Source organism: Maylandia zebra, unplaced genomic scaffold (genome assembly GCF_041146795.1).
Source record: "Maylandia zebra isolate NMK-2024a unplaced genomic scaffold, Mzebra_GT3a scaffold11, whole genome shotgun sequence".
Classification (NCBI taxonomy): domain Eukaryota; kingdom Metazoa; phylum Chordata; class Actinopteri; order Cichliformes; family Cichlidae; genus Maylandia; species Maylandia zebra.
The window spans coordinates 7180511-7193645 of NW_027490041.1; the positions used below are offsets into that span (position 1 = coordinate 7180511).

General features: G+C 41.9%; 1 protein-coding gene across 1 annotated transcript; it reads left to right on the forward strand.

The window, feature by feature from the left end:
- The first annotated feature begins 1275 nt into the window (after positions 1-1275).
- LOC143416098 (protein NLRC3-like) lies at positions 1276-11673 on the forward strand. Its single transcript, XM_076881478.1, has 4 exons — positions 1276-1296; positions 8130-9877; positions 10790-10963; positions 11238-11673. Exons 1-4 carry the CDS (start codon positions 1276-1278, stop codon positions 11425-11427), a joined length of 2133 nt encoding a protein of 710 aa, XP_076737593.1. The 3' UTR covers positions 11428-11673.
- Positions 11674-13135: the final 1462 nt, after the last annotated feature.

Genomic DNA, 13135 nt, shown 5'->3' on the forward strand with positions numbered 1-13135 from the left:
CTTTGTTCCATCAAACATTTCTTTCAGCCATCTGTGTTTATCAGAGCGATATGTGACTAATTTTTTATGAACCACCAGAAAGTACACAAATACAAGATTAAATATTTTATTTATTTATCAAAAGATACATAATTACACATTGCTACAATGAATAAGGTGTCTATAAAAATTACACATGGTGTAAGAAAAACATTATAACATACAAATAAGTGTTTTAAGATAATCTGACATACTTTAAAAGCATAAGAATAAAAGTTTTTGTTTTTTTTAAAAAATCATGTTCTTTGATGATCACATTACATGTATCACATTTTTTAAAGCATAACGTAGGGTGTTCACAAAAACAGTTTTATGATTACTTTTTCCACAGTGCTTGTATGCCTCTTGCAAAACTATGTACTTATCACCATATGACATAATAACTCACGATTATGCAAGACCAGCCATGAAATGTCCGTCGCTTCATTACAATCATTTGTCCCCGCTGCTGCCCTCAGACCCAGTCTGTGGGGTAAAATTGCTTTTTTGGTGGTTCATAAAAAATATCTCAAAAAGCGATGTTAGTGAGGGGACCAGAAACACTGGGTTGCAGAGCAGTTGGTAAGGACTTGTATATTTCTGGAGAGTCTGCAAAAGCTGTCTTGCTCGTGCTCCTGATTGGATATGTGGAGCCCGGCTCTGATATCTCACTGGTGGCAGCTAAAGGTAGGCATGCCTTGGAGGCGGAGTTGGTCTCGGGCGCAATCTTTCAAACGAGCCTCACGGCATTTCAGGCAACCTCAGGCCGGAAACAACATCCGGTCACTCGCGGTCAAAATCCACGCAGAGCTGGTGTTTCACAGGGATCAGGTTAACACATCTGGGTCTAAAAAATAAAGGTGTCCAAGTCAGAGATATCTAGAAAGTTTGATAAAAATGAAAAAAGAGGGTAAATGTTTTGTTTTTCTTGTACAATTAGCTGTTAAGAAGGGGAACAAGAATGAACCAAACCTACCAATTCGATCGAGAGACTCAAAAAAAGAGGAGTTGAGCAGGTTTATCTCAGAGTCTGAAAAGAAATAACATCGAGTATTTACAAACGGGAAAAAACAGTAAAAATATAAACATTATATGAACAAGAGTGAGAAAAATGAGGTACCTGATGAGGCCATGATCGCTGCTATAGTTTAACTTACAAACGCACTTTTTAGCTCTGAGTGTTAGAGGGGAGCTTATATATGTTTTAAAAAGTGTATTCCAAGTGTTACAGAGCCTATTTGCATGGCTTTTTTGAAGATGAAAGGATTGAAAGAAATGGTAAAAAGGAAAATGCGAAAAATGTAGTTAGAGAGGAAGATTAACACTTACCGAGTGATATGCACATAGGGCACGCGAAGGTAGTTGTTGATCCCTGGTTTCATGGCTGTTGAGCTCGCAAGCAGTCTGAGCGGCGCCAGTTGTTGATACGTCTGAAGTCAGATCTCTTCTGGGGTTCGAAGATAGTCTTAACATCAGCGGGAGATCGTAAAATCAGAGCTGGAGCGGATTGGCTAACCGGGGTGCGAAGGGAGCGGTGCAAGGGTTATGTGATTGGCAGCGGGGCGCAGTGAGGCGGAGTTGGTCTAAGGGGGGAATTTTCAAACGAGGTAAGCAGCGCATTCGGGACCAGAGCGGGGAGCGAACAAGCAGGAAAAAATTGTGCTCTGGAAGCTGTTGCGGGATCGGTGCGATTAAGAGCGAGGTAGAACTTAGACTCTGCGTAGAATTTTAGAGGTAGCTAGCAAGAGGCAAGTTTTTGAAGAAAAAAGAGTAAGGAGCTTTCCCAATGTTTTTGGATTATAGCGCTTTTTTTTGGGGAATAGAGGGGTAGCTAACAAGTTATTCTAGGGGTTTTGGAGAAATCGCGGAGAAATTTTTAAAAGGAGTTTTGGCTTTGTTTGGCTGAGCATGAAGGGAGCCGCGGGGCGCTGAATTTGAGAAAAAAGACTAAGGATTTTTTTCAGGATTTTCCCTGTTATCGAATATAAGGTTTTGGGAATAGAGGGGGTACCCTAACAAGTTATTGTAGGGTTTTGGAGAAATAGCGGAGGGTTTTTTAAGGAGTTTTCCCTGCTTATGTATCTAAGGAGGGTTAGGGGATCGCGAGTTGTTTTTTCTGAGTATGAGTTTTATTCTAAATCTACAAATGCATATAAATCTAAATAAAGTTTTCCCCCAAGGCATGCAGCATGTGTTTGTGGCCATACTGAACGTTACAAAAGCACAAGTTTAACTAAACAATTTTAATATGGTTTAATACATTTTTAAACACATGAGCACGGAGCCCGAGAGAGCACGGTCCGGAGACACGGGCGCGCCCCCGCGCGCCCAGACACACAGCCTCGGGCGCGCGCGGGCGCGCGCACACACACTGACCCGCCACCAGATGGCGTTTTTTGAGCATAAAAAAAAATAAAAATAAAAATTTAATTGCTTAAAGAAATAAAAGAATGCTAATTTGATATATAAGAAACTTTCTAAATAATCAATTATATTTTTATGAATATCATATTTTTATGAATATCATATTTTTATGAATATCATATTTTTATTATTTAATTACTTCCTACTTCCGGACTTACGGAGCTAATTTAATTAGGGGATAATTTAATTAGGGGATAATTTAATTACTTCCGGACTTCCGGAGCTCATGAATAATTAATGAGCTCCGGAAGTAACCTGTCACTTTTTTTGACGAAAGGGGTATAATATCACTCTCTATAGACTATATTTATATGAAAAACGTGCATACTTACTGCATTTGAATCATTTTAACCACATGTAACCACCTGCATATGTGTTTGGGGGGAAAAAGGCTTTGATTTTGCCACCCTAAGAAAATTTCTCTAGAGCCGCCCCTGACCATTTCACAGGATTTGCATTTAAAGATGCAACAAGACTAAAATGGTTAGGGTCAGGAGGTCAAAGGTCAGGGCTCCTGTGGGTCTGAGGGCGGCCTCACGCTGGAGAAGGATGAAGGAGTCTGACCTGAGCCAGTGTTTGACATGAACACATCAGCACTGCTGTCAGTGAGCCTAACGACAGCCGTTAGCATCATTTCAGTGTTTCAGTCATAAAAACACTTCCTGTCACTGTGGTGGTTACAGTGACATCATGCAGTTTGTGCTTTGACCTCCAGAGGGCGACAAATCAGCACAGACAGAGAGCTCCATTCAAACTTTGCTGCCATCAGGAATAATTCTTCAAATATAATCATCAGTGTTTGAGCAGTTATGATATCAGGGACAATCTAGACATGTGTAACAATACTGAACATGTCACATGACACACCTCAAACATCATGTGATCCACTCTCAGTCTGCACTTTCATTCATGACTTCAACAGGTTGAAATGAGCTTTGAAGAAACATCAGTTCAGTGCTGAAATATTTAAACGCTGCAGGAAGAACAACAACAAATTGATGACGGATGTTTGTGCTTCAAACAGGAAAACCAGCAGAAATAAATCACAGCCTGCCAGAGGTTTGGAGTTTCCCAGGTGCACCTGAACGCAGCACAGTGTTCCAATGCTCCTGATTGTCCTCAAACGTCTCTTTGGGTGTTTCCTTCCTGCTCAAAGTTTTCTTTCACTTCCTGAACTTCGTGGAGTGGAGCTTGTTGTTGGTGTGTGAAGAAACTGTAAGTTTGCTTTGTTTCCTCCTTTAACAGTTTGTCTTTAGGAACTTTACTGTTTGTTCAGCTCGTGTTTGATTTCTTCACACAACAAACTGTGTGTGTTTGTATTTCCGGTCTCTCCATTAAAGTCAGTGTGTAATGTTTCCTGGCTAACATCAGCTGTGTGCAGCTTAGTTCAGCACAAATCTGCCGCTCCATAGTTCACGGTAACGGACTCACAGCTGGACCAACGAGGCCGAGTGTGTCCGCCACTCTGAGCTACGTTCGTGTTTGTGTACTTGTAGTTTGTACTTTGAGTTCACTCAGAGCCCACAGAGGACGCAGCGTACGTGATGACGTCACAGCCCTTTACCTCCTTTACTGTCACTGTGATTAATATTTACACACGAGACACCTGCAGAGCTCTGACGCTAAGCTAGCACACAGCATGCTAACACTAAGCTAAAGCTAGGCTAGCCAAGAACCCAGAGTGAGGTTAAAGCTAGTGATGGGCAGATGAAGCCTCATGAAGCACTGAAGCTTTTCATCCAATTGGTTCACCCCAACGCGAAGCTTCTTGAAGCTTCATTTGCTCTAGTAGGACACCTACTGGACGTAAAAATATTAGTTGGCATGAATTTGAAGAGTGTGGCCTTTTTGCACACAGCCTGTAAATGTCAACAACAAAAGGAGTGTGTAAAACATGTATATTGTAGTGATGCAGTGTACTGTGTATATTTATACTGGCAGTATGGAACATGATTATTTGGAAATGCCTAAAATGGAAATGATCATATACTGTGAGGTGAGGTGTGGACAGTGGTTGTGCTTTTGTAACATTGAGGCAAGGACAGTGATTAGTGTTTAGGGGACACATCATTGGTTTTTATTAAAAAGAAACAGTTTCTCCACTGTGGCAGGTCGTAGGCGATTTTTTTTTTCTAAACTGTCTCTAACTCTCACTAACCGCAACTCTCCATCAAACGCCCACATTTTGTCTGAGGGGTTTATATCGCTGTCATAGCTCGCGGCAAAGTTCGAACCGCTTCCTGAACCAGTCACGTGGTACAGCCGGGCAGCGAGGCTTCGGACGTCATCATTTTCAGCTCCTCCCATAAATGAAGCAAGCCTCGATACGCGCTTCGCGGAAACGCCCCCTCCATTACTCGACACACGCTTCGAAGCCTCGATACAGAACGTCACATCACTAGTTAAAGCTGAGTAAACACTGACCCCAGACCAGCACCGTGATAAAGTGAGCTGCTGCTGCTGAACTTGAACAGGTAACAAAGTGATGAGCAGTCAGGCTGCAGGTTTCTACCTGTTCATGTTTCTACAGTAGAATCACTTTGAAGTGTCTTTGTGCTGTTTCATCTTTGATTTGTGTTCATAAACACTCAGAGAAACATCACGTGACCTCATCAGGATCTGTGTTGGTGTGTGGGGCTGTACCTCAGCTTTATGTTGTTACATGCTCATTTGTTCATTTTAACATCAAAGTAATGTTATGAGGAGTAATGAAGTAACGTACTCCATTACTTTTAATCAAAGTGTTCTGTGTAATATGTGTAATAATGACTGTTTTGAGTAATGACCAACACTGATCACAACAAAGAGGAAATGCCTCCAACATGCACAAACATTTGAGCCACAACATGCAGTTAATGTGCACAAATGTCTTTGATATGCTGCTCAGTGATGGTGGTGACTGTCAGAGCAGAGCTACTGAGAATCAATAAGTAATATCAATGATGGGATCAGAATCACTAAATTCTTCTCATCCCTGTCAGTATCATACATGTGCTGTATAATGTGATAAATGTAGAGGTGCTGGCTGTTCTCTCACTCTGCTGTTTAGCTGTAAAGGACGCCTCCCTGCCTTTGTCTCATTCATGACCTTTAATAGTCTCTTCTAACATGCAGAGATCTGTATGATCTGTTTCATAGAGTCTAACCAGCCTGTACAGGTAACAACAACAGTCACTGCATCACTGACACACAAACGTCATCTCTGTCAATAACAACATTCATACATGGAATAAAAACACATCAGTGGATCATTGCTGGAGCTGATGTTTGTGCTCCTGGTGCAAAGGCTCTCAGTTTCCTCCTTGAAATAACATCAGTGGTGGGTCAGCGACATGCTTTCTTTCCCTCTCAGGTTTAAATATCTGGGACTCTCCACCGTTTGGTTTTAGAGCTGAAGAAGCTTCTCAGATGAAACGTCTTCCAGAAACTTAAAGACGTCTCTTTTCTCTCCAAGCTCCTTAGATCACATGACCTGGATGACTGAACCTACAGACATATTGACCTGGTTTCATGGTCACATGACAGGTCAGAGGTCAGCGACTGTAACTCAGTTCCTCCTGTTAATGTGAACTCACTGAGTGTTTGTGGTTTACCTCTCAGACTGACTGAAGATGATGATGGAGGAAGAGGAGGACAGAGCAGAGTCTGCAGGGTCCAGCTGTCCGTCTGTGAGGAGTGACCGGTCCAAACGTCAACCTCCAGCCTTCAGTGGTGAACCTGGAGCAACGAGGTCAGAGAGCTGAACTCACTGAGTAACAGAAATAATTCTGCACTGACATTATAATCAGTGTTGACTCTGGTTGATTGTCTGACTGTGTTTGTGAGCTGAGAGGAAATGAAAATGAGTTTGTAACAAAAATCAGTTTTGTCCAGTTTTCCTGTAAAAAGCTGAACTCTAATCTAAGAGGATGTTACTGACAGGAAACAGCTGCATTATCTGCAGTCTGTGTGACCACAGCTGCTTCAATCATGTTTGTGTCTGCAGAGGTCAGAGGTCACAGTCTGCAGGGTCCAGCTGTCCGTCTGTGAGGAGTGACCGGTCCAAAGGTGACCCTCCACTCTTCAGTGGTGAACCTGGAGCAACGAGGTCAGAGAGCTGTGATGACTCCTTTACATGTTTGTGTTTCCTGGATAAATATGACCTGAAACATCCTCAGATTGTTACAAAGATTCATTAAAAAGAAAAGAATGAAAGAGAAAAGATCCAAATGTTCGACTTGGTCATTTGCTGTTTGAGGACAGTGATGCTCATATCTGTGGGGAAAGTGTGACCTGAGTGGGTTCATGTTTGTCTTTAAAGAACAGAGCTGCTCTGATTCTCTTTGTGTCTGATCTGTTAAACAGTCTGAGAGGTCACACAGAGACCCAGCAGCTAAAGCCTGGATCATACTGGCTGCTGTTACTCCATCAGGACAACACTGAACCACAGTGGTGTGGATGTAGTGGATAAATCCCACCATACTGATGCTCAGAGTTAACCACAGGGAACAAAACCAGATGTTACCTTCAGATTGTGACCTTTGGAGTGGACGATGCAGATTTCAATAGAGAATAAATGTTGTTGTTTTTCAGCTGTGAAGAAAGAATCTAATTTTCTGAACTGAAGAATTTATGATGCTGGAAACAACATGGAGACTATAACACAACATTTCCACTGTGTTCATAGAATGAATGTAAAACTGTCAGACATTCATTAAATATGCAAAATGTCTACAGAAGCATCAGAGGGTCAGACGTGAAGCACTCAGTGATTTTGATCAAATGACTCATCAGTTATTGATCTGTACTACACTGATCTACCACGTTAGTAAAGCTGGTGTTGTGGTGGTGGAGGGAGACTCGGATCATGTTCTGGTTTTGGAGCAGTGATCTGCTGATGGTTCAGTTTGATGAGCTTCTTCAAAATCATCCCTGACATCACCACTGAAAGGACGTCCATGAAAACAGACTGAAAATTACTGATATGTTCACAATCTGAGAGTTTAAAACTTGACAGACTTGATTCAGATGAAGTTATTTGAGCAGAAACTCCTGGATCTTTATCCTGTGTTGATCTAATCCTTCATGGTTCCTCCACAGAGTGGAGCAGCAGAGCTCAGAGGTTCCCAGTGGTCAGTCTGCCCAGCAGCATCAAACACAGCTGGACTCCATATTTATGGTCTGTACATGTACAACAACTACTGTTACATCTGTTCTGTTCACAGTCATCTCCATGCTGCTCTTTGTAGACCAGTGGATCGTCAGTGTGTCCAACATGGATCTGATGTTTGGCTCCATGATTTCAGTCTGATTGGCTCATTCATAAATATTCTGTTCCAGCTGCTGGAGGACAACATCATCACTTTTGTGAAGAACGAGCTGAAGAAGATCCAGAAGGTTCTGAGTCCAGGTTACCCAGAATGCTTAGAGAGTCAGAGGAGCAGCAGCAGAGAGGCGTTTGTGAAGATCACAGTGGACTTTCTGAGGAGAATGAAGCAGGAGGAGCTGGTTGACCGTCTGCAGAGCAGTAAGAGGATTTATCTAAAGATTTAAGCTGCTGGATAAATGAACATTTTCCAGAGATGGAAGATGGAGCAACATGTTTTAAAGATTAGTTCTTTTTGGAATTGAGTGTTTATTTTTCTTCTCATTCAGAACTTCAAGCTGCAGTTTGTCATCGTAACCTTAAATCCACCCTGAAGAAGTAGTTCCAGTGTGTGTTTGAGGGCATTGCTAAAGCAGGAAACCCAACCCTCCTGAATCAGATCTACACAGAGCTCTACATCACAGAGGGAGGGACTGCAGAGGTCAATGATGAACATGAGGTCAGACAGATTGAAACAGCATCCAGGAAACCAGACAGACCAGAAACAACAATCAGACAAGAAGACATCTTTAAAGCCTCACCTGGAAGAGATGAACCAATCAGAACAGTGCTGACAAAGGGAGTGGCTGGCATTGGGAAAACAGTCTTAACACAGAAATACAGCCTGGACTGGGCTGAAGACAAAGCCAACCAGGACATCCAGTTCATATTTCCATTCACTTTCAGAGAGCTGAATGTGCTGAAAGAGGAAAAGTTCAGCTTGGTGGGACTTGTTCATCACTTCTTTACTGAAACCAAAGAAGCAGGAATCTGCAGCTTTGAAGACTTCCAGGTTGTGTTCATCTTTGATGGTCTGGATGAGTGTCGACTTCCTCTGGACTTCCACAAAACTACAATCCTAACTGACCCTAGAAAGTCCACCTCAGTGGATGTGCTGCTGATAAACCTCATCAGGGGGAAACTGCTTCCCTCTGCTCGCCTCTGGATAACCACACGACCTGCAGCAGCCAATCAGATCCCTCCTGACTGTGTTGGCATGGTGACAGAGGTCAGAGGGTTCACTGACCCACAGAAGGAGGAGTACTTCAGGAAGAGATTCAAAGATGAGGAGCAGGCCAGCAGGATCATCTCCCACATCAAGACATCACGAAGCCTCCACATCATGTGTCACATCCCAGTCTTCTGCTGGATCACTGCTACAGTTCTGGAGGATGTGCTGGAAACCAGAGAGGGAGGACAGCTGCCCAACACCCTGACTGAGATGTACATCCACTTCCTGGTGGTTCAGGCCAAAGTGAAGAAGGTCAAGTATGATGGAGGAGCTGAGACAGATCCACACTGGAGTCCAGAGAGCAGGAAGATGATGGAGTCTCTGGGAAAACTGGCTTTTGATCAGCTGCAGAAAGGAAACCTGATCTTCTATGAATCAGACCTGACAGAGTGTGGCATCGATATCAGAGCAGCCTCAGTGTACTCAGGAGTGTTCACACAGATCTTTAAAGAGGAGAGAGGACTGTACCAGGACAAGGTGTTCTGCTTCATCCATCTGAGTGTTCAGGAGTTTCTGGCTGCTCTTCATGTCCATCTGACCTTCATCAACTCTGGACTCAATCTGCTGGAACAACAACAAACAACCTCTACATGGTCTAAACTATTTAACAAACTAAAACTTCAATCTCTCCACCAGAGTGCTGTGAACAAGGCCTTACAGAGTCCAAATGGACACCTGGACTTGTTCCTCCGCTTCCTCCTGGGTCTTTCACTGCAGACTAATCAGACTCTCCTACGAGGTCTGCTGACACAGACAGGAAGTAGCTCACAGACCAATCAGGAAACAGTCCAGTACATCAAGAAGAAGCTCAGTGAGAATCTGTCTGCAGAGAAAAGCATCAATCTGATCCACTGTCTGAATGAACTGGATGATCGTTCTCTAGTGGAGGAGATCCAACAGTCCCTGAGATCAGGACGTCTCTCCACAGATAAACTGTCTCCTGCTCAGTGGTCAGCTCTGGTCTTCATCTTACTGTCATCAGAAGAAGATCTGGATGTGTTTGACCTGAAGAAATACTCTGCTTCAGAGGAGGCTCTTCTGAGGCTGCTGCCAGTGGTCAAAGCCTCCAACAAAGCTCTGTGAGTAAATCTGTGATCATGTTTATTTTTAAAATGTTGATTAAAAGTGGTCATAGATTTCTTCCATGACAGATCCATGTCCTAAAACCATGAGACAGCGTAGTTGTATAGTATAAAAGAAAAAAGGAGAACTTTTGACCACAATATTGTAACTTGAATGAACTTTTGAAACAGCCTTTAAACATAAAATTTATGAACAGAATCGGTGACAAAGGGCAGCCCTGGTGGAGCCCATCACCCACCGGACTTATTACTATCCAACGTATTGCCGGCTATGCCAACCAAGCTCTTGCAATGGTTGTAAAAGGATTGAATGGCCATAAAATGTTTCTCAGTTTTATTATTTTCAGTCACATCTGTTTTTGATTATTAACTGAATATTTTAAAATTCAGGCTTTTTATGTTATACAAAACATCATATTTTCTTATGATGTCTTGTATTGATTCTGAAGGAATAGTTTTCATCAGTATCGCAGATACCAGCCTGAATTTTACTTTGTATTGGATCAGGAAGGAAATCAGTGGCATCACACATCACTTACAGCAACTTCAGTACCTCTTCATTTTAATAAACTGGGGGAGGTGCACCAAGATTCAGTATGAGATAAAGAATTATTTTTAACTGTAAGGTTGGAGAAATCTGTTTTTGGAAATTGGAAGAACAGGTCATCTTAAAAATCACTGCATTGTAGTTTTATTCAGGCCCCTTCAATCTGTGATCGCTGTTGCTTTGCATTGTAAATGCTACTATTACAAAAGTCACAAATATTAGTGTATGTGTGTGTTGTTGGGTAATAAACCAAAAGAACAGAATCTACCAGCACCTCACTGATTTCTGCTTAAAAACAATAAAAAAGCAATAAAGCTCTGATTTGTTTGGTTGATCTTGTCTCCCTTCCACCTTGATTTCAGACTGAGTGGCTGTAACCTGTCAGACAGAAGCTGTGAAGCTCTGTCCTCAGTCCTGAGCTCCCAGTCCTCCCATCTGACAGAGCTGGACCTGGGTAACAACAACCTGCAGGATTCAGGAGTGAAGCTTCTGTCTGCTGGGATGAAGAGTCAATACTGCAAACTGGAAACGCTGAGGTCAGATCAAGCAATATCGATTTTTTTTTTCATCAATTAACATCATTTAATCAATTTCATTTGGAAAAAATTAACAGTGTTTATGTTTAGTTTTTTTAATGAATCCATGCAAGTCACAGTAAACTGCCACATTTGTCTTTTGTAACATGAGGCAATAAGGATTCCAGCATGTCCTGAAACAGTGTTGAAATATTGTAAATGTAGTAGCTCCTCATGGCACCATGAATATACTTTAACACAAGTGTTTCATGTCTTCTTGTCATCCTTTCTTCAGACTGAGTGGCTGTAACCTGTCAGACAGAAGCTGTGAAGCTCTGTCCTCAGTCCTGAGCTCCCAGTCCTCCCGTCTGACAGAGCTGGATCTGGGTAACAACAACCTGCAGGATTCAGGACTGAAGCTTCTATTTTCTGCAGTGGAGAGTCCAAAGTGTACAATTCTCAGGTCAGGATTCAGTCTTTTCTGATGATGATTTAAAACCTGAGTCAGGTCGATAAATGGCTTACTCATTTACAACAGACATGATTTGTCAAATCACCTTATATCTAACCCAAAGGTCCTGTGTTTTACTACTTTGATTTTTTAGTAAAACACAGGACCTCTTAATATTTATCTAAGAGACCATATATAATTTTTTTCCCTGGATCATGTGTGTACCCTCCTGGTTGGAGCTCCAGCAGCCTGTATCAGTGAATGGGACTTTAAATGAAATTGCTGCCCTTGTCAGGAAGAGGTCTGAGTGACACACAAAACAGAAAATATGAGCACTGCATGTGTCTGAGGCTACTCAGATACAGACCTGAATGAGACACTAACTTTGTCTCTGAGAGATAACTTTTATTATTAAATACACTTCATTTCTCATCTGTGTAGAGAATGTAGAGTTTGACATGCTAATATTACAAAATGAAAAATCACACTGAGTCACAAAGAAATTGTTTTGGAGTATTTATGGTTCAGCTGATGAAATTGTTCAAACAAACCAGTAATTTACACCGAAACAGCACAAGTGAAACTTTTTCGAGGGACTTACACTAAGCTTGTCCTGGTACACCTGTAGAGCCCAGCTTCTATGGACCGTGAGCTTAAGTTCTGTGCTGCTCTGATTTATTGCCCGTGCTGTCTTTCAGTTCAGCTTTGTCGAGTCTCTGGTAGGATTTCTTTTACATGACCTGTGTAAAAACAAAACAGGAAACACATTAAGCTGAAGTAAGATGCACAATTTGAAAAATGGGGCACAAAAAATGTTGCTGCTTTCTGGAAAGTGCGTCTAAGAAGACCCAATGGAGAAAGTGAAGAGAAAAAATCAAAGATTAAGAAGAAGAAAATGGCAGAGGCAGTTTCTCTTGGACTGCCTGCAGATGGGGTGAGACTCTAGAAACAGGGATGATTGGAGAAAATGCAAAGAGGCCATAGGATAAACCAGGAGATGAATACTCTGGTGTTCTGGGGATAGTGGGAGTGAGAGGGAGAGATGCCAGTAAATGATTTCAAGGATAAATTTGAGAGAATCAGAGCTAAGAAACCAAAGCAAGTGGGGAACTACAAACATATGGACAGACTCATAATTAGGCCAAAGACACATTAAAGCAATTATTACAGGTTTAGAAACAGGGATGGATATGAAGGAGCTTAGCATGAATTTGCATTGAGGAAAGAATAGCAACGAGCATCAGAGGAAACAGTTAGGAAAACTAAAAGGATGTACTGGCAGGAATACTGCAGTACTTTAGGAAGAACTACCGTATTTCCCGGACTACAGAGCGCACCTGAATATTAGCCGCACAAGCTAAAATCAGGGGAAAATCCTGTTTTGTACATACATTAGCCGCACCTGACTAAAAGCCGCAGGTGTTTCAATGTTGACTTATCATATGTAAGAGAATATGCACAAAGCGAATTGTCAGGAAAGAGATGGCTGTTTGGAGACACACCCCTTTTATTAATATTTTGAAAAACAAGTTATGGGTACATATTTGCATAACTTTTTAGGTATATGTACAAGTAGCGGTAATTACAAGTACAAAACATCTACTGTGCTTCATAAATGAGTAACAAATGTAGTACATAACAATAACCTACAGCACACCAGAACAATTGATTCGGACTACCTTTTAGGCTCAGGTGCAGTGACACGGCTTTAACAAGAAGAAAAGTCAGTCATTCACCACCAT